At 40.7% G+C, this 22,632-nt stretch overlaps 1 protein-coding gene across 1 annotated transcript in view; it reads left to right on the top strand.

Annotated features, from left to right (window-relative positions):
* CDCA2 (cell division cycle associated 2) overlaps positions 1-22,632 on the top strand; it is a 68,726-nt gene that overhangs the window by 9,907 nt on the left and 36,187 nt on the right. Inside the window, 4 exon segments of the mRNA XM_036314684.1 lie at positions 3,336-3,483; positions 4,750-4,946; positions 7,005-7,089; positions 22,184-22,377. Coding sequence (XP_036170577.1) covers positions 3,336-3,483; positions 4,750-4,946; positions 7,005-7,089; positions 22,184-22,377 — 624 coding nt within the window.

The raw sequence follows: 22,632 nt of genomic DNA on the forward strand, positions 1-22,632 counted from the left end.
CTACCCCCTGCCTCCACCCACCCGGGTTCCCTGTTCACCATCCAGCAATGGGGGCCTGATGGCCAGGGGAGGGACCAAGAGGTCGGCCATTCCCACCCACTTGCCAGTCCCACCCCTGCTGCAGGTCGCCGACGGCAGGGCAGGGGCCTAGGCCTGGCGCTACCTGCATCCCCTGCCACTCAACCGGGGTCCGTGTTCGCCATTGGTGGCAATTGGAGCCTGCGGGCCAGGGGTAGGGACCAAGAGATCAGCCCATTCCGCCCGCTCACCAGTCCCGCCCCCCGCTGCCACCCTCCTGGGTTCCCGTTCCTCATCTGGTGATGGGAGCCTGATGGCAGGGGGAGGGATCCTACTCGCCGCCCCGCCCCACCCCTGCCTTAGGTCACCCTCTGTGTATGGGTCGACCAGCAGGACAGGGGCCTTGGTCTGGCGCTGCCCGCACCCACCCCAGATCCCCGTTTGCCATGGACGATCGATCGGAGCCTGCTGGCCGGGGAAAGGGACTGAGAGGTGGTCACTGCACTTCATAGTGACTGGTCAAGCAGTCGTTCTGTTTGTTCTGCTGTTATGGTCACTGGGTTTTTATTATATAGGATATTCCTATCCTCTGCAACTTCCCAATAGATTGGTTACATCAGTATTCAAATGTTTACTTTCTTCTTTCCTATCCTCTCCCCTACTTCTAGCTACTCCAATTAGACCACTCCATTGAGAATACTCTCGTCATTCATCCCAAATGACCAAGACAAAGATAAAAACTAAATTTGCATCTTACTCAACCTTACTTTTTTTTTTCTTTTCTCAGTTTTTGATATGTTCGACCACTCCCTCTTTGAAAAGCTTTCTTCACTTGGTTTCTGGACTGCCACCTGGTTTTCTTCCTGTGTCACTGTCGTTCTTTCTGTGCTTAATTTGCTGATTCTACTCTTTTTTATTTTTCCCCAGTATAAATATTAATTGTCCCAGGGTTTTCCTCTGTCCCCCTTTCTTTGCTTTCCTTATGTAGTCTAATTTTTCCCCCATGAGCAACTGGATATCCAGTTGCTATTCAACATCTCTATTTGGGTTTTATAAATAAGCATTTCAAGCATTTTATGGTTTCAACCAAATTATAGATTTCTTTTATCAGATCCTCAAATCACGTCCCCATGTCACTACATCCATCATTATCCAGTTGCTCAGTCCAGTTATCTGTCAGTATTTCTTTCTTCCTCATCTTTCATATCCAACCCATCATTACATATCAAAACCTATCTAGTTCCTCATGTCTCCACAGTTCACTTGCTAATGTGATTCCTGCCTAGATCTCCAACTACTTGCCTAATTGCTAATTTCACTCTAACTGATCTTTCTACTTCCCTCTTTCCTTAATTCATTCACCATTTCACAGACTAATCAAAGAGATACATTTAAAGTATAAATCAAATCATTCCCTCTGCTACTTTAAAACCTTCCCGTGGCTTTCAGTTATGACTTGACTTAAAAACCAAACACCTCCTGAAGCTTTCATCACATCGCACCTCCCTCACCTGAGCCTTGCCTACCACAAGCCTCATCTCCCTATCTCCGTTCATCCCTGGGCACTCTTGGCCTTCTTTCTGCTACATCTTATTTCCATCAGGGCCTTTGCTTTTGTTCTACCTTGTACTTGTCTCCCCCAATATCTTCCCTTAACTACCCCTTTCTCATTGTTTTGGTTTCAACTCAAATATTTTTAGATCGAATATTGTTCGATACAAGCTACGAAGCCCTTTTTGTTACTGAATCACCATTTCTTTTTCATCTTCCCAATAGCACCTCTTGTACCTAAAACTGTATTAATGTGTTTTCATAATTTCCTCCCTTCATTCTAAGTCCGTGGAACTGTTTCTGGCACATGGAAGAATGTTGTTGACTGACACAATTCATAAGACAAAAGCATTAAAAAAAGCAGTACATTTTAAATGTTTCATTTACTTTGTATATTGTTATTCCCCATCAGAAATAAACACTTTTGACTCAGAGAACCTAAAATTTGTTTTAAGCAGCATTTCAAAGTGCTCAAATTCCTAGGATACTGAACTTACCTCTGCCATGCTCATATATGAGTACCAAAAAAGAATATTCGAGGTAAATTTGGGCTAACCCCTTTCTTTCTCTATATCTCATATACGTTAGAGTTGATCACTAGCTTTAATGAATGTTATATGCTGTTTATGTCATAAAGGTTTACATCATCAATCATATTGGAATTTTTAAATGTTCTGTTATTATGCAACAGTTTGCTTTCTGAATGTATTTAACTGGGAATAGAATCAAGTGCATGAGCAGATTCACCATCAAACATGGCTTCAAGATTTTAACTGATTTTCCTCCATACAATATCTTAAAGGGAGGTATTTTTTTACTTTAACTTTTGCCTGTTTGTGTAATTTTGTTAATTGCCACAAACTCCAAAGCAATGGAAATATGTTGGTAGTCTAAATAACAAAGGGAAAGGGGTAGGGGAGGAGATCCTGGATAGAGAATGTAATGAGTAGTTTGTTTTATGGGTAAACAGAACTCAAACTGTGCATTGCTTGCATTTATCTGGCATTTCTATCCCTGCTTGTATCAGTTCCATTTTATGCATCTTTGGCTGAAACCCTGTTAGAGTTTGCAGAGAGCTCCTGTGCTTATACCATCTTACTGCTTGGTTCCGTATTTTAAGTGAATGGCTGGCTTTCAGCTCTAAGGAGGTAGGGTCCCATGAAATGATGAAAAGTTAGCTGGAGAAGCCACAGAAGAGGGTAAATGTGAGAGTGGGTATCTGAGCTACTAGGGAACATCTATGTGTTCTGGCCTCCTAGGGAGAGGGTGTGTATGAAGGAAGATCAGTAATGAGACTAGCTTGGTTTGAACCAGGTACCCTGAGACTTGCATGAGGTAAAGGCATCATGCAGATGATTTTCTATGGATATTTTAAAGAGTTATTTAGCCCTCAAATAATTGGGGGTATGTTTTGTCTGGGTGCCTCTTTAAAGTGTTTTCCACCTACTCCAGACTTTTCTTGTCTAGTCCATAGACTTACTAATGTCATTATTGACCAGCCCGTAGCTACACATGTATATTACATATCACACAGCTAAACGCTGGGGGAGGAGCAGAGGAAAAGACTAAGATGTTGGCAGCACACTGAATATTCAAACTGAAAATGTGTGATTTAAAGGAGAAGAGGCTTTGCTACACTGATTTATTATCTCTGGTCTTTCAAAAACCTTTGTATTTAGTTTTAGATTCAATAGTTTTAGGCCAAGAATATAGAAACTATGTTTGACTTGATTTATAATACCCTTTATGTCTCTGTATTTTAACAGGGCAGCCCTTTATTATATCGAAATGTTACTTCTTTAAAAGAGCGCATATCTGCCTTCCAGTCGGCTTTTCACTCCGTACAGGAAAAGGAAAAAATTACTGACTGTCCTGAGTTCTCAGAGGCAGAGGGGTTCCACACAACAGGCTTGAGTGAGTAGAAAAAATTTGTCAGTTTTGACTTCTGTGGAATTCAGACAAGCCTCTGAGATATAAAAAAGATTTAGTTCACAGTGCAGAAGCAGAGTTGTATTTTCTGAGCAGAGTTGTATTTTCAAATGGAGTCTAACATTCAAGATTTGGGACATTTCATGTAAAAACCTTGATTTCTGGTTTTCTTGAAAAAAACCGAATGTCAAGCATTTCTGAGCCTCCACGTCCATATGGTCACAGTTACGTTTTAGATGTAAAACTGTCAGAGCTGATTAGCTCATTTCATCTTTATAATAGCCCATGCGACAAATTTGAGTGTGCAAACTTTATTTTTAGAGGATTATTAAGTTTGGCAAGCATTTACATGAATACCAAACACCCATCCCCGATATTATAAACTGATCTATCCAATCTGACATCTTTATAGCCTGCCATATTCTTTATAATAACTTTTAGATTATAATTCATTTGGTTATTTTTTTTGTCACCTTTGATTTTCCAGTCACAAAACATTTCAAATACTAGAATTAGATGAATCGTGGCCTTATCCATAATTGTCAAAACCATACCTCTACTGCTCTGCACCCTAAGTAAGGTTCCACATGATTTTGTTTTGGTGTCTTGAACCATCTTCAAGTAATTTCAACACCTCCTTGTGTGCAGTGCACTTCAACTCAAGACAAGTTTAATTCATCTACCTGTTAGTGCGTGACCACTCTCATGTACTCATTTTTATTTGTAGTTTGTAACTTACCTATTTTTCTTTTACCTGGGTTTTAAAATATGTTATTAACATGATTATTATAATTCTGCAAAGAATAACATTCTTTTTTGTAGCTAAGAACTGGGGCACATTGTGGCTGTATTTTCATAAACTCATACACAAAGCAGAACCAATATTAGAACATAACCACATCCTTTGAAATGTTCAAAAGAATAAGTTTCCGTATAAATTTAAAAACAGAATGAGATACTGTATCACCAATGCCAATGTATTTTAGCATATCTTTCTGCATTTTATAGTCTGAAAAAAAATTATAATTAAATATGTTTTTCTAAGTAAATTTGTGTTAATCTTTTTAGTAGTCATGTTCACTCTTCTTTCCATTATATTTTCTTTTTTGAATTAAAAATTTTACTAGATTTTCCTATTCATTTCCAAAGTCTTTAGACTCAGGCATTAAATCATACTAAAATTATGATGTACAAAATTGTAAAAGAAAATACTCATGCCTATTTTGTTTTTATTTTGTTTTGTGTTTACAGCCAAAAAGGAAAGTCTTGGTGAATGTCAGCAGTCTGCGTTCCTTGCACAGTTATCCAAACGTCGGAGAATATCTTCTCAGAGCAATTCTGATGAAAATCTAACTAATGCAGTTGGTCCCCAGATGTTTGTTGTTGCTACTCCTCCCAGTACAGACCGAACATGCGCTTTTCAAACTTCTCTTGTAGATCTTTCTAAGGTAACTCACTTATTGGGAACATAGGAAAATAAAGCTTTGCTTTCCTGGTGAGGTAGGTTTTTTTGTTTGTTTTTTTTTTAATATATTTTATTGATTTTTTACAGAGAGGAAAGGAGAAGGATAGAGAGTTAGAAACATTGATGAGAGAGAAACATCGATCAGCTGCCTCCTGCACACCCCCTACTGGGGATGTGCCCTCAACTAAGGTACATGCCCTTGACCGGAATCGAACCTGGGACCCTCAGTCCACACGCCGACGTTCTATCCACTGAGCCAAACCGGTTAGGGCCTGGCGAGGTAGTTTTCAAGATCCTTTTTTCAGTTATAGTACCTTGTACTGCTATATTGTAGCTGGGTTTCAGATTACATGAGTGTGTGTATTTCCTACTTATTAATTTTTATTGTTAGTTGGCTTATTGGTTTTTAGAGACAGTTTTGATTAAATGCCTTCTGAAAAAGTTTTTATAAAAAGATTAAGCAGTTTGAGGTATTGTTGCAATAGATGCTGATGGTACAACAGAAAGTCACAGTCTTGTCCTGGAGTAGCTTTTTGTCTGCCAAAGGAGGCTGACATGAGTATTTTATTTACACATTACTGGTAAATTAGAAAATTATACTGTGCTCCTCAGGCCTGTGGGTCTTGGCACTTCTGCCTTGGTACCTCTATGTTTGTTTTGCAAGGATTGATTTTATTTATTTTTAAATTGAATTTATTGGGGTGATATTGGTGTTACCAGAAATGGGACCTGACCCTGAGAATGTCTGCCTAGGATCTGTGGGTAGTGTGTGGGTTCTTGACCTCGTGCAGGGAAGATTTCACAGTACCACTCCAGGGGATTTTGAGAGGACGTTTATTAAAGCTGGGTTCAGAGAAACAAGGAAAGGCCTAGGACAGAAGCAGCAACAGGTGAGGGACTAGGTGGGGAAATGAACCCAGGCTGGGCTGCTTTGGTTCACTAAGGCGTCAAAGAAAAAGGGGGCCTTGGTCACAGGGTCAGGGGGTTAGTCCTGGACGCTGCCCATTGCTCCCTGGTTGCAAGTTGCTTGGAGGCCCTTAGAGTTTAGGAATGAGTGCTTGTGGGGGAAGAAGAGGCTGAAGGGAAAGGCGCAGGGCGTGCTCCTGGCAGGGAGAGCACACGCTCTGACTGGTTTAATAATTGCTATTTAGCAATTGCTCCTTTGCTCTGCTCACTTGCCTCAAGGAACTAAGGATTTTTGTTGCTGATAACTTAAGCCTGTCAAGATTATCAAAAGACCAACCTGAATGAAATAATATTATTGATCTTTACTCAAATGTAAACAGGGAGCTAGTTTTCTCATGACTTCCTGTTTCATATTGGTACTTTTGGTTTGAACAGCAGGTTCCCATTTCTTCAGTGAGAAGAGACACCTAACCATTAGAATTGAAACCTTTTTTCTGTACCTTCTCTGTCACATTGATAAAGTACATGTCCTCATGATTTTGTTTAGACTGGTCTAAGTGTTTGATAGTCAGTTAAAGATTCTTCAGGGTCCAATAGATTTCGTTCAGAGTTGCTTAGAATCTCTACCCCCTCTACCTTATTCTAGCTAATATGAAATCATCATCTAATAGAATGGATAATAATTGTTTCTTATCAAAAATTTGATTGTTTGGACATATACCATGATTAAGAAATGGTTTCCACATTAATATGAGTGTTTTCTATCCTAGCTATTAATGCTTTTCCTATCATAGCTATTGATACTTTTGTTGTTTGATTAGTAATTATATAACATTTTCTGTTGTTTGGAGAATTTCTTCTTTAATGAATGTAGTTAGCATAATTACTAGACTTCAAATAAGGTAACAAAAATGCCTAGGGAATACATTTAGAATGAATATTTTGTTTTTAGTTAGATTCTCCTTCCTATACTTTTGAGATCAGATAATGAAGGTGATAAAATTGCCTCATTGATTGGTTTAACATTATATTTCTAGGTAATCTGCAATGCTTACTCAAACCTTTAAAAAGATATCAGTAATTCTGTAATTAATAAGATTTGGTACTTTTTTGTGTGCACTTTTTCCCCCCCAAGAAACTTTCTGAACCTGGTTTAACACAGTCTGGATGTTTAGTTGAAGAATCTGTTTCACTTCCTGAGCTCACAGAGACTTCAGCTGGTAAGTATTTAATTTTCCCTTAGTATGCGTGCCAGTTCACCCATTGAAATATTTGTTCAATAGACATCTATACTTGGTGTACCTACATGCTGAAATTTGGGAAAACTAAAACAGTTCCCTACATTTTAAGAGCTCTTGATCTATTAGAAATGTTTCAGAATTCTTTTTACTTGAGAGAGGGCATTGTTTTCTTTGAATAAGAATTAAGTGAAATATTTCCAACCTGATAAAATGTATTGTAAAGACTAGGATCTCTGAACATATTAACAGGTACATTTTGTTAGAAAAAACACTACACATGATTTTTTTGTTTTGTTTAAGGTTGTGGGAAAAGGGACCAGGATTCAAATTTTAGTCTTTTCCAAAATTAGTGTACTTATATTGAATGAAAGTCACCAGTAAAGTATTAGGTTTATTTTCAACGTACCTGTGTCTCTCTTTAAAGTAAAACTCTTGTATTGTGTTTTTTTTTTAATCCATCTGAGATTCTCTTCTTTTAATTGGAATATTTCGCTCATTAACCTTTCAAGTCAGTAGTGATATGGTTTGATTTAAATCTACCATTTTAGCATACATTTTCTGTTTATTCTCTTAATCTTTTTTCCTTTGTTTCCCTCTTTGTGTCTTTTTTATGTTTATTTGAAAAAAATTTTTAAGTAAATTATTGTTACCTTTTATTTATTTTTTATTATTTTTAAAAATATATATTTTATTGATTTTTACAGAGAAGAAGGGAGAGGGATAGAGAGTTAGAAACACCAATGAGAGAGAAACATCGATCAGCTGCCTCCTGCACACTCCCTACTGGGTATGTGCCCGCAACCAAGGTACATGCCCTTGACCAGAATTGAACCTGGGACCCTTGAGTCTGCAGCCGACGCTCTATCCACTGAGCCAAACTGGTTAGGGCTATTTTTTATTTTTTTGAATGTAAATTTTTTTTTTAAATGTATTTTATTGATTTTTTACAGAGAGGAAGGGAGAGAGAGAGTTAGAAACATAGATGAGAGAGAAACATTGGTCAGCTGCCTCTTGCACGCCCCCTACTGGGGATGTGCCCGCAACCAAGGTACATGCCCTTGACCAGAATCGAACCTGGGACCCTTGAGTCTGAAGGCTGACGCTCTATCCGCTGAGCCAAACCGGTTAGGGTGTAAATTTTTTTATTGTTGATAGTATTACAGATGTCTCCCATTCCCCCTCTTTACTCCTTCCCTCCCAGCCTGTACTTACCCCCCCCCCCCCCCCCCCCCCGGGTCTTCACTATCCTATTGCCCTGTCCATGGGCTATGCATATCCTATATAATAAAGAGCTAATATGCCAGTTAGACCGGATGGCGGAATGACCTTCTGGAAGGACCAGTGGGTGGTGGGGTCAGCGAGCCTGCGCCACCAGGCTTCTGGTTGAGCGGTGCTCCCCACCTTCGCTCAGCCAGAAGCCGGGCTCGCGGCAGTGCTAAGAATGTCCGATTGCCGGCTTAGCTGGCAGTTGGACATCCCCTAAGGGCTCCTGGACTGCGAGAGAGTTCAGGCCGGGCTGAGGGGACCCCCCCTCCCCCGAGTGTATGAATTTCATGCACCAGGCTTCTAGTAAGTGTATAAGTTCTTTGGTTTATCCCTTCTTCATCCCCCCCCACCCCCCCCACATCGAGGTATGTCAGTTCCATGTCTCCAGCTTCAAGTCTTATTTTGTTGGTCAGTTCATTAGATTCCACAAATAAGTGAGATCATGTGATATTTCTTTCTCAGATGGACTTATTTCACTTACATAATAGTCTCCATGTCCATCCATGCTGCCCCAAAGGGTAAGAGATCCTTCTTTTTTACAGCTGCATTGTATTCCATTGTGTAAATGTCCACAGCTGGTTTATTCATTCATCTATTGATGGGCACTTGGGCTGTTTCTAAATCTTAGCTATTATAAACAATGCTGCTGTGAACATAGGGGTGCATATATTCTTTCTGATTGGTGTTTTGGGATTTTTAGGTTATATTCCAAGAAGTGCAGTATCTGGGTCAAACAGAAGTTCCATTTTTAAGTTTTTGAGGAAATTCCCTACTATTTTTCATAGTGGCTGCACCATCTGCATTCCCACCAGCAGTGAACTAGTGTTCTTTTCTCCATGTCCTCACAAGCATTTGTTGTTACTGATTTTTTTATTATAGCCATTTTGACCAGGTGTGAGGTGATAGCTCATTGTGGTTTTAATTTGCATGTCTCTGTTAATTAGTGACTTTGAGCATCTTTTCATATGTTGCTTGGCCATTAGTTTGTCTTTGGAGAAATGTCTATTCAGGCCCTCTGCCGGTTTTTTAATGGGATTGTTTGTCTTCTTTTTTTTTGGGTTGTATGAGTACTTCATGTGTTTAGGATATTAACCCCTTATTAGATGTATCTTTGGCAAATACGTTCTCCCATATGATGGGTTCCCTTTTCATTTTTATTTTCTTTTGCTGTGCAGAAGCTTTTTATTTTGGTGTAGTCCCATTTGTTTATTTTTTCCTTTGTTTCTCTTGCCCTAGGAGATGTATTGGCAAAAATTCTGTTATGTGAGATGTCTGAGATTTTACTGCCTGTTTTTTTTTCTAATATTTTTATGTTTTCATGCCTTACATTTAAGTCTTTTACCCATTTTGTGTTTATTCTTGTATATGGTGTAAGGAGGTGGTCTATTTTTATTTTTTTTTACATTTCCAGTTTTCTCAACACCATTTTTTGAAAAGACTGTCTTTACTTCACTGTGTATTCTTACCTCCTTTGTCAGATATTAATTGACCGTAATGGTGTGGGTCAATTTCTGGGGTTTCTGTTCTGAACCATTTGTCTATATGCCTCTTTTTGTCCCAGTACCAGGCTGTTTTGATTATAATGGCTTTGTAGTATAGTTTCATATCTGGTATTGTAGTCCCTCCAACTTTGTTCTTCTTTCCCAAGATTGCTATGGCCATTAGGGGTCTTTTATGGTTCTCTATACATTTTTGGAGTATTTGTTCTAGTTATGTGAAGTATGCCATTGGTATTTTAATAGGGATTGTGTTGAATCTGTATATTGCTTTGGTTAGTATAGACATTTTAGTGATGTTAATTCTTCCAGCCCATGAACACGGTATATGTTTCAATTTGTTTGTATCTTCCTCCATTTCTTTTTTCAATGTCCTATAGTTTTCCAAATACAGGTCTTTTACCTCTTTGGTTAAGTTCATTTCTAGGTATCTTTTTGTTGCAATGGTAAATGGGATTGTCTTTTTAGTTTCTCTTTCTGGAATTCATTACTGCTGTATAAAAATGCCATAAATTTCTAGATGTTGATTTTGTATCTTTCTACCTTGCCGAATTCATTTATTAAGCCTAGTGGTTTCCTGATGAAGTCTCTAGGATTTTCTATGTACAATATCATGTCATCTATGAATAATGACAGTTTTATGCCCTCCTTTCCAATTTGGATGCCTTTTATCTCTTCTTGTCTGATTGCTGTGGCTAGGACTTCTAGTATTAAGTTGAATAAGAGTGGGGAAAGTGGACATCCTTGTCTTGTTCTTGTTTTAAGGGAAACTCTTTTAGTTTTTGCCCATTGAGTAATAATGTTGGCTGTAGGTTTGTCATACATGGCATTTATTATGTTGAGGTATGATCCCTCTAGGCCCACTTTACTAAGAGAATTTGTATTAAAAAAGGTTGCTGGATTTTGTTGAATGTTTTTTCTGCATCTATTGATAGGATCATGTGATTTTTATTTATTTTTTGCCAGTTACATATTTATCGAAAGATAATCCCCTGGCTTTAAATAGTTATGTACATACAAATATGAACAAACTTAAAAAAATACAAACCCTTGGATTATAAGGGAGCTAGATCATGTGATTTTTATCTTTCATTTTGTTTATATGCTGTATCATCACATTTATTGATTTGCAAATATTGTACCAGCTTTGCATCCCCAGAATTGATCATGCTGTATGATCATTTTAATATATTGCTGGATCTGATTTGCTAATATTTTGTTGAGGATTTTAGCATCTATGTGCATCAGGAATATTGGCCTGTAATTTTCTTTCTTTGTAGTGTCTTTACCTGGTTTTGGAATTAGGGTAATACTGGCTTCATAAAAAGAGCTTGGAAGTATTCAAGCTTGAATTTTTTGGAATAGTTTGAGGAGGATAGGTGTTAGTTATTCGTTCAATGTTTGGTAAAATTCTCCTGTAAATCCATCTGGGCCAGGACTTTTGTTTGTTGTGAGTTTTTTAATGACTGCTTCAATTTCATCAGTTGTTATTGGCCTACTCAGATTTTCTGATTCTTCCGGTTGAGTTTTGGAAGATTGTATGTTTCTAGGAATTTGTCCATTTTGTCCAGGTTGTCCAGTTTGTTGGCATATAGTTGTTCATAGTATTTGCTTACAATCTTTTGTATTTCTGTGGTGTCTGTTTTTATATTGTCTCTTTCATTTCTGATTTTATTTTGTTTCTTGCTTTTATTTTGATTCTTGATGTCTGGATTCATCAATCCTGTTTATCTTTTCAAAGAACCAGCACTTGGATTCATTGATCTTTTGTACTGTTCTTTTTAGTTTCTATATCATTTCTTCTCTGATCATTCTTCTGCTTCCTCTGGGCTTTTCTTGTTGTTGTCTTTCTAATTCATTTAGTTGTAGGGTTAGATAGCTTATTAGTGCTTTTTCTTATTTCTTGAGGTAGGTCTGTAATGCTATGAACTTCCCTCTCATGACTGGTTTCACTGTGTCCCATAGTATTGGTTGGTTGGTTGTTCATTTTCATTTGTTTCCAGGAAGTTTATTTTTTAAAAAATATATTTTATTGATTTTTTTTTTACAGAGAGGAAGGGAGAGGGATAGACAGTAGAAACGTCAATGAGAGAGAAACATCAATCAGCTGCCTCCTGCACACCCCCTACTGGGGATGTGCCCACAACCAAGGTATATGCCCTTGACCGGAATTGAACCTGGGACTCTTCAGTCCGCAGGCCGACGATCCATCCACTGAGCCAAACCGGTTACGGCTCTAGGAAGTTTTTAATTTCTTGCTTGATCTCATTGGTAACCCATTCATTGTTCAGTAACATGCTCTTTAGTCTCTATGTATTTCAGTGTTTTTGAGTTTTTTTTTTTTTTATATAGTTGATTTCTAACTTCATGCCATTGTGATCTGAGAAGATGCTTGGTATTGTGTCAATCTTCTTGAATTTGTATAGTCTTGTTTTGTATCCTTACATGTAGCCTGTTTTTGAGAATGTTCCATGTGTACTTGAGAAGAATGTATATTCTCTTGCTTTGGGGTGAAATGTTCTGTAAATATCAGTTAGATCCATCTGATGTAGAGTGCCTCTGTTTCCTTGTTGATTTTTTTGTCTGGGAGATCTATCCAGTGATGTCAATGGGGTGTTCAAGTCCCCTCCTATCACTGCATTGCTGTCCATCTCTCCCTTAAAGTCCATCAAGAAGTTGTTTTTTTAAAAAATATATTTGGGTGCTTCTATATTGGGTATGTTTGTGTTTACAAGGGTTATATTTTCTTGGTGAATCATTTCCTTTAATGTTATGTAGTTATGGCCTTCGTTTTGAAGTCTATTTTGTCTGATACGAGTACCTCAGCTTTTTTTCCTTTGCCATTTTCATGGAATATTTTTGTCCATCCCTTCACTCTTAGTCTGTATCTTTTGTTCTAAGGTGGGTCTCTTGTAGACAGCATATATGTGGGTCATGTTTTCTTATCTGTTCAGTCAGCCTATGTCTTTTGATTGGAGCATTTAATCCACTTACATTTAAGGTTATTGTTGATAGGTATTTATTGCCATTTTTATTTTCTTTATGCCTAGATCCCTTCTCTCTCTCCTTTTCTTCTTAAAGCAGTCCTTTTTTTTTTTTTTTTTTAATGTTTCTTGCATTGCTGGTTTGGTGGTAAAGTACTTCTTAAACCAATTTTTTGTTTCAAAAGCTTTTTATTTCACCTTCAATTTTGCTGGATACAGTATTCTTGGATTTAGGCCCTTGCTTTTCATTACTTTGAATACTTCATGCCTCCCCCTTCTATTGAGAAGTAAGCTGACATTCTAATGGGAACTCCTTTGTAGGTAATTTTCTGTTTCTCTTTTGCTGTCTATAAGATTCTTTCTGTGTCTTTAACATTTGCCATTTTAATTACAATGTGTCTAGGTGTGGGTCTCTTTGGCTTCATCTTGATTGGGACTCTGTGCCTCCTGAACTTTTCTCTTTACCAGGTTGGGGAAGTTTTCTGTCATTATTTCTTGAAACAGGTTCTCTGTTCTTTGCTCATCTTCTCCCCCTTCTGGTATTCCTGTAATAGATATTCCTCTAATTTGGTATTTATTTCTACCTTGTCTTCCAAATTACTGATTGCATCTTTGGCTTCATCCAATCTACTTTTAATTTCTTTCAATTTATCCTTGATGTCAGATATGTTCTCCATTTCTGTCTGGTTCTGGTTTATAGTTTCTACTAGAGGCCTGGTGCACGAAATTCGTGCACTGGGGGGGGGGGCGCGGTGTGCCCCTCAGCGCAGCCTGCATCCTCTCCAATCTGGGACCCCTGTGGAATCGGGCCTAAACAGGCAGTCGGACATCCCTCTCATAATCCGAGACTGCTGGCTCCCAACTACTCGCCTGCCTGCCTGAATGCCCCTGATCGCTTCTGCTTGCCAGTCTGATCACCCCCTAACCACTCCCCTGCCAGCCTGATCGAAGCCTAACTGCTCCCCTGCCAGCCTGATTGCCCCCAACTGCCCTCCCCTGCTGGCCCGATAGCCTCCAACTGTTCTCCCCTGCCGGCCCAGTCGCCCCCAAATGCCCTCCCCTGCCGGCCCGTTTGTCCTTAACTGCCCTCCCCTGCTGGCCTGGTACCCCCCAACTGCCCTCCCCTGCCAGGCTGGTTGCCCCTAACTGCCCTCCCCTGCAGGCCTGGTCACCCCCAACTGCCCTCCCCTGCAGGCCTGTTCACTCCCAACTGCCCTCCCCTGCAGGCCTGGTTGCCCACAACTGCCCTCCCCTGCCGGCCATCTTGTGGTGGCCATCTTGTGACCACACGGGGCGGCCATCTTGTGCGAGGGTGTGATGGTCAATTTGCATATTACCTCTTTATTATATAGGATTTCCTTTTCATGCTGCTATAGGTCCCACCGAGTTCCTTGTAATTTGCACTAAGCTCCTTAAGCATCTTTATAACCATTATTTTGAACTCTATGTCTATTTGCTTGCCTAAATTTTATTTAGTTCTTTTTCTGGAAATTCCTTTTTCTTCATTTGGGGGTTGTTTTTTTGCCTTCCCATTTTATCTGTCTCGTTGTATTCGTTTTTATGTATTAGGTAGAACTGTTATGTGTCCCAGTCATTGTGGGATGGCTTTATGTAGAAAGTGTTTTGAGGGGTCCAGTGGTGCAGTCTCTTTGTTGTCCTGAGACAGATGCTCTAGGAATGCCCCTTTGTGTGCATTATTTTGGGCTCTCCTGTTATAATTGGGACTTATCTGTTGATGTCCCATTCATTGGAGGGATCTCCCCTCTGACTTGCTGACAGGCTCAGCCCCAACCTTGTCGTGCCAGCAGTTATACCTGCTGACAGAACAGAACAAGACACAACAGGACCAAACCAAAAACACCATGAAAATTAAGGTATGCAAAGCAACAATTAACAGGAAAGACTAAGAAGGAAAAATAAGAGAAAGCAAAGAAAAAATAAAAAGAATACTAAAAGACATGTGGCCAAAGGCTTAGAGGGGATATAAAGAAAAAGGGAGAAAGAAGAAGATAAAAAAAAAATGGCTATATGGGAGCAAGGAGGAAGCTAAAAGAACGAGTATAGGTGGCAAAAAGAAAAGGAAACAGAAAAGAAATGAAATAATAATGAATTTAAAATGTAATAATAATGGATATATTAAGGTATAGATAGGAAAAGTAAAATGGAAAAAAAGGATAAAACATAAAATGAGAAAAATTAATAACAAGAGACAAAAGGAGAACAGAATCAAAGGAATGAGATATTAGAGATATGCAAGAAAAAAAGAAGAAAGATAAAAGGGAAAAAGAAAACCACAAAAAGCCACATGTGCACACATACACATACACACACACACAAAAACAAAGCCACATACACACACTCAAAAATCTTTAGGTCCACTATTTGTGGAGCTTGCTGGATTTTGCTCTGATGTTGAATCTAGTCCCTTAGTGTGTCTATCCTGGACCTCTTGGGAGTTCTCTGGTGCAGCCCAATGTGATTCACTGTCCCTTTCTGGCCCTGAGCAACCTGTCTGATAGGTTGAAGCCACTAGTAGTCTAGCGGGCGGGAACTCCTTAGCTCAGAGTCTTATGCCTTGATTGTTTCTGTTCTGAGCTGTTCACCCTTTCCCCACACAGCTGGGGAGTATCCTGATCTTGGCTGGGATGGTTTGATCATCTTGTGTTGGGGGTAGTGCCAGTAGCTTGTAGGAGGGGTGGCTGAGCCCTTCCTTTCTTTCTAATCAGCTCTTCCTGGTTTGCTGGCACCTCCTCTCTGCCACCTGGATGGGAACACATTTCCTGCCCTTTGCCTCAGGTCACTGCAGGTCGGGTCAGAAGCAGCTGTTTTGCTGGGAAAGGGCACCTCCCCTGTGTTCCAGGTGGACAGGGCTGATCTTCTTCTTGGACCTACTGTCCAGCCCCCTTTCTGCTCAAATTCCTCCAAGAAATAGACAGCTTTCCTAGATTCAATGTTGAGTGTGTCCTTCAGACCCCTCCAGTGTAGGCTGGCCCTAAGCTCTACTGCATGGCCCTTCTCAGGTCATGGCACTTCTCGGGTCATGGATGAGGAGGAGCTTCCCAGGCTGGTGGGGTGCTAGCACTACTCTATCCAGGGACTTCAGCCCCAGGCTTCCACTGCTGCACCCACTCCGCAGTCTCCACAGCCAGTGCCGTCAGGGCCTCCTCTCAGTCCCAGCACTCCCCTCTCACCTACAGATCTGCAGCCTCTTCAGTCTCCTTAGGACTCAGCGGTTCTCAACCTGTGGGTCGTGACCCCTTTGACGGTCGAACGACCTTTCACAGGGGTTGCCTAAGACCATCCTGCATATCAGATATTTACATTACGATTCATAACAGTAGCAACATTACAGTTATGAAGTAGCAATGGAAATAATTTTATGGTTGGGTCACAACATGAGGAACTGTATTTAAAGGGCCAGAAGGTTGAGAACCACTGCCTTAGGTCCTCAGTTCTAATAGGTCCAAGTCAGGGGCAGCTTCACCCACCTCCCAGCCTTCAGCACAGTCCTGTCCCCTAGCCCTGATGGTGGAGCCGAGCAGCTGGACTCGTGGGTGGTGATGGCAGCACAGTAGAGGTGGTGGTGGGTGAATACACAGCAGGGGCGAGAGTCCTGCGGGGTCAGTGGCAGTTGCACAGTGGTGGCATAGAGTCCAGATTGGGTAGCTGTCAGGTGCTTGAGGTCTGGCTGGTTGTATGCCAGGAGCGCTGATGTCCACCAGTTTCCATTGCAGGCCCAGGGGTCTCACCGGTGTCCGCTGTATGCACACAGAGTCTGGGTTGTGACCTCAGTGGGCACCTGGGTCCCGGGCAGGGTGCATGTGCATTCGGGCCCAGGACGCTGGGAGTATGGGTGGTGGCGATCCTTGGCGCCTAGCCACTGCCGCTTCCCACAGCCTCACAAGAGGGACTTTGGAAACCCTTCAAAATGGAGCTCTCTCCAAGCTGGAGCTGTGCCCAGGGAGTGGCTGTGGCAATATCAGAGGCTCCTTGTGGTGGTAGTGCATGGGGTACTGTAGGTTTCCTCTGAAGGCGCGCCGGGCCTCGCCGCTGTCCGCTTAGTCTGGGTAGTGTCTGGGGTGGGGTACGTGGGTTCCGCCTGGGTGGGGGCCAGACTGGGCTCCTAGCTGGTGCTGCTCCCTGCAGCCGCCTTTCAAGGAGAACCTTGGAAACCCTTCAAGGTGGCATGGTCTCTACGCATCTGGGAGTGGCTGTGATGGTAGCAGGGGCTCCTTGAAGGAGAGCCCAAACAGCCTGCCCTTGAGACTCCCTGCGCGCTCACACACACCCACAACCACACCCACCCACCCACACACACGAGCACACACTGGCACACTCACCCTTACTCTCACTCTCCCTCACTTAGGTCATGCCGGCCACCATGTTGAAATCTCCTCTTGTTACCTTTTAAACTATACTTTATTGCACCTTTTTTAAAACTTTACTCTAGGGATTGTGACATACATCCTTAACTTTCCACAACATCCTTGGAGTTAATATACAATTTGATGTAAAATGTAGAAATTTTGCACACTGCATAGATCTATTTTCTGTGTACCTGCTCATGTTTTTTTATGGTTCTTTACACTATTGATGTCATTTGTATTACATTTCTATTCATTTTAAACCCCACAAGATATTTTTTTTCCTTCAAGCAATCGTGTATTTGAGGGGGGGGAATAGTCTTTTATAGTTAGCCACCTGGACACAATTTCTGGTACTCTTCATTCCTTCCTGAACTTCTAAGTTTCCTTCTGATACTATTTCCCTTCAGCCTGAAAAAGAACTTTCTTTAGCATTTTTTATAGCACACATCTGCTCTAACTTCTTAATTTTAATCATATGATGGATGGGTGAGACATAGAGCTGGGTTATATGTCGTTGTTAACTTGGTGAAATAAGATGCTGTTGCCTTCAGCATTTCATACCAATATTCTTGCTTTACTCTCATAGGACTTTGTCTTAGGATAAAATGTAAGAGGTGTGGGTGGTCATTAAAAACCATCATCATACCAAATATCTTCCTGTACAACAGGAGCCAACATATCCCATTTTAACACCTCACTAGGCCCTAAACAGAAATATTATACAAGACAGAGAAAGAAATCAACCACAGATGTGGGGCCTCGATTAAAAGAGCTTACTGCTCATGGCAGTGTTTTAAACTGGTTATTTGGTGGCACCCAAGAGGTTATTATATTTCAGACAATACAGCTTTAGGAAGAGTAAAGAGATCTTGTAAAGTGAGTTAAAATATACTTAGTTCAGGGAGAGCTTGAAAAGGAGAGAGCCCTCAAGATACCTCCATTATCTCCCTTGCCCTTTTTACCTTGTCTTTTTTACCCCTCTAGCCAGAAATCCAGCCTGCCTACTCTGTTCCTCACAGATATATCTGGGCAAGTTAAATCACAGGCCATTTTCCATAAAAGGAGTTGACCAGTCGTCTATCAGTTTGATTTGCACAAAGCACCCTGGGGCTAGAAAAAAAGACCCTGGCCTGCAGATAGCTCAGTTGGTCAGAGTGTGGTCCCAATACATCAAGGTAGTGGGTTTGACGGGTCCGGGTACATACAAGAAACAGCCAATGAATGCATACATAAGTGGAACAACAAATTAATGTTTCTCTCTCTCTAAAAAATCAATAAAAATTTTGTTTAAAAAAAAAAAGAAGTGGCTTTTTGGTTCTGTAATCAGATCCTTGACCAAGAATGCCTCAATCTTTGGTGTGGACAGATGAAGGACCACTGTGTGCAGATTATCTTCTGACTACATTCAACCAAATGCCAGAATCCAAGGCAAAGGGAGGTTTTTATAAAGTGCAAAGCAAATGAAAGCAGCCTCACTGCTTTCTGTAGACAAGAGGCAATTCTACATTGTGACTGTAGTGCGGCAAGAAGCTATAACAAAGGAAAATGAGGGGTGATGAGACAGATGCACCTTACAGTATTTTGGGGGTAAAACTATTCATTTGGTTGCAGCATTGGTTAGATGATGTCAGCTTCTAATACATCTGAAGACATCAGTCAGAGTCACATATATTGGCAACATAAAAGCCAGGAAGCCATGTAAAAATAGGAAGAATGATAAAGTTGTGAGACCTCAGGATTCATCCAGTTGAGCAAATCAGAAGTATATGAACAAGTGTCAGTTTCACAATCTAGCTCCTGAGTGGAAGAGCTGGGTAGCTCATAAATTCCTCTCTTTTTGATGTGCTTTGATCCTTAATCTATTTTTACCCTCTGGCCACTGGCTTTGGTAAGACCCATTACAATGATACGGTGTTTTAGCACTTCCAGTTAAGTGTTCAGAGCCAATGATTTACTTAGTCCTAAATAATAATATCTTCATGTAGAACTGTTTATTCAGAAACTAGTTTTTATTTTTTTTGCGTAACATGCCAGTGATGCTCACCAGTCCATGGGTGAAGCAATCCTATATAATAAAAGCGTAGTATGCAAATTATCCCCTTGACTGGGAGTTCATCCGGGAGTTCGACCAGGGGGGGTGGGGCTGGCTGGGGGAAGGGAGGGAGGCCCCAGTGGTGGCAGGTGGCCGGGGGTGGGGAAAGGAGGGTACCTGGCCGGCAGCTGCTAGGGACCCTAACACTGCATGAATTTTGTGCACTGGTCCTCTATGCACAATGGTCTATGTAGTATCCACAGATAAAGATAAAATGATAGATTTTTAAAAATGTAGTGAATTAGTATCTGCCCACTGAGACATTTAACTTCTTGATATTGTTGACACAAGAAACATCCAAACCATTTAAGTTTAGGAATCTCCTTATTCATGTTGCTGTATAAGCTCTATCGGAAGAATATGCCTGTCTTCCTACTGATCAGCTTCTAGCACAGTGCCTCTGGAGCCTTCAACAGTGAATCTCTGGTTAACATTCCCTTCCTTTTGCTCCTGTGATAATGATGTCCTCTGTTGTTTTTTTCACTCATGACTAATTGGGTTTTCCCCTCCAGTTTAATTCCATTTTCTTTATTTCATAAAAATTTGGTTTTAGATCACCAGGTTATTATAAAAGGATATAAGTCAGGAACAGCATACGTAGAAGGGCTCGGAGCTTCCATGACCTCTCCAAGTGCTCCACTCTTTCTCAGTCTCCACTGTTCACCAACCCAAAGCTCCTCATCCCATTCTTTATTGATCCAGCTCCAAACAGGCCTTTGTAACCAGTAGCCTTCTCATTGCTATCCCAGATGTCATTCTCAATATACTCCTCTCCTTGAGGTCTCACAGGCATTACAGGCAGAGCTGGCCTGCCCTCCCGTGAGAAGTGGTTCCTTCATTGGGCATTAAGACATCATCCTCTCGTGTCTTCCACTATTTCGCGGATCATTTCTTTATGTATTTTTCTTGTTTCTCCTCTTTCATTTAAATGCCAATGCTTGGATTTTTTTTGCTCTCTAAACTCACTCCTTAGGTGTTGCAGACATTCTCATAACATTAAATGCATTTAGGGTGCTTCTTCAAAATTTAACTATCTGTCCTTGGCCTCTTCCCAGAACACTAAAGTGCCCAACTGCCTTGCCTGATCTCCACATGGATGCCTAATAAACATCTCAGACTTAATGTACTCAAATAGGTCTTGTTTTTTCTTCCTCCAGCCTGCTCATCTCTATTTTCTTCATCTCAGTAAACGATACTACCATTCACCCAATTGCTTGTGCCAAAAACTTTGACATTTCCCTTTTTCAAGTTCAACTTCCAGCCCCACTAACAAATGCTGTTTGACCTTCAGCATATTTGTAATGTCTAGCCACTTCTCACCTCCTAACTGCTATCATTTCATATCAAGCTACCATCTCCTCTTGCCTGGAAATCTTAATTTCCCTATTTCTATCATCGTCCCATCCTTTTCTTAAGAGTCTTCTACTCAGTAGCCAGGGTGCTCCTTTTAAAATGCAAGCCACACTATGTCATTCCCATTTCTTAAAATCTTTAATTGGCTTCCCAACATACTTAGAATAGTTTCTAGTATCCTTTCTATTAGAACTAACCTGACCTAGTCCTTAGCTTCGCTCTGAGCTTATTTCTTAGCTCTTCTTGTTCACTCTGTTCCAGTCATACTGGGCTTGCCCCTCCCTGTAATGTGCCAAATACATTCCTATCTCAGGTCTTTGCACTTGGCTTTGAGCATGTGATGCTTCTCCCTAGGTCTGTGCAGGGCTCACTTTCACTTTATTCACATGCCTGCCCAGGAAGCTGTCCCTGTACACCCCAAAACAGCAACACCCTCCTCCCACCTTATCACACCCTATCCCATATCTCAACATTATTTTCCTTAATGCATGCATTACTACTTATTATATATACTCTTTAACTTTTTCCTTCGAGGTAACTATAGATTCACATGCACTTACAAGAAATAATCTAAAGATATACAGTATACCTTTCCCTTACCCCCTCCCCCCCCCAAGCACATCCACATAGCTGTGATGCAATGGCACAACAAGAAATTGACACTGATACAATTCACTGATTTTTTTTTTCAGATTTCACCAGTTTCATATGCATTCCTTTGTATGTATATTCGGTTCCATGTAATTTTATCATGTGTAGACTCATGACCATAGTACAGTCAGTATATAAAACAGATTAATCACAGGGATCCCTCATGTTTCACTTTATAGGCATGGCTGCCTGCTTCCTTCCACCCCTCTGTTATTGTATTTTATTTTTGTCTGTTTGTCCTTTGAAGAAGGTATGGGGGCATTGTATGTTTTGTTCTTCACTGCCTCTAGAGTGTCTGTCCTATCAGAAATGCATAATACATATTTGTTAAATGTTGATCATAAGGCAGTGCTTTCTTGTGAGAAAGAATTTGCAGTGGGGAGCTTTGGTTTGTTTGAGGGCACACATAGTATGTTAGTTGTTTTTACTTTATAACCTTTCTCCTCAGCATTCCGTCCCCTCCCTCCTACCAGACTTACATGCTGAAATGCCTCTGGCTCCAGCAGTAAAATTATCTATTATTCATGGCTTAGCTCAGGTTAGTTTTATGGGACAGGACATAGGTGTCACGAATACAGGCACTAACAGTTAATAGCTGGTTCGTGGATACCTGCTTAGATTTCCATGGGAGCCAAAACTCCTTATTACCTTTACCCTCAATAGTTAGATTGGAATTAAAAGCTGTGACTAGTGCCACTTCTCTGTCTTCTTTTTCTGTTTTCAAATGATATCCCAGATACCAATCCCTAAGCAGGATCAGTTGGGGTTAAATTTTTTCATAGCATGCAAAATGCATGTTTTTGGTGTAGAACAAAAAGGATCCAGGTGTCTTCCACCTCTCATGCTTACATGTTTACTTTGAAGGAATCAAGGTTGCTGACCGAGTAGAGGACAAAGGATCAGGTGATGCTGTTTCACTTGACAAATTAACAGGCACAGCTCCCGAAGTGGGGCCACTGGTTACTCCACTGTGCGAGAGGGAGATCCCGCCCTCGGAGACCTCTGCACTCCGTTCTGTGCTGAAGAAACCTGTGAAGCTGTGTGTAGAAAGCCTGCAGGTGAGTGTAGAGCTGCATTTCCTAAAGCAAATGGAATGAAAAGTCATCTAGGTCAAAGCAATACCTCTGAAATGCTGTCATACTGGTTGAAAAGGAAAGGTCTTGCCCTGTTTACCGCCCTCCTTTTAATCACTTATAGCACTGGGCAGTTTATTTGTTTTTGTTCTTTCTTAAATGGACTCATAGGGAATATAGCATATAGAATTTAATATAGGTAGACTGTATTTTATAAGAGTTTCATAGTTCTTAATGTGG

Source organism: Myotis myotis, unplaced genomic scaffold (genome assembly GCF_014108235.1).
Source record: "Myotis myotis isolate mMyoMyo1 unplaced genomic scaffold, mMyoMyo1.p scaffold_m19_p_6, whole genome shotgun sequence".
NCBI lineage: Eukaryota > Metazoa > Chordata > Mammalia > Chiroptera > Vespertilionidae > Myotis > Myotis myotis.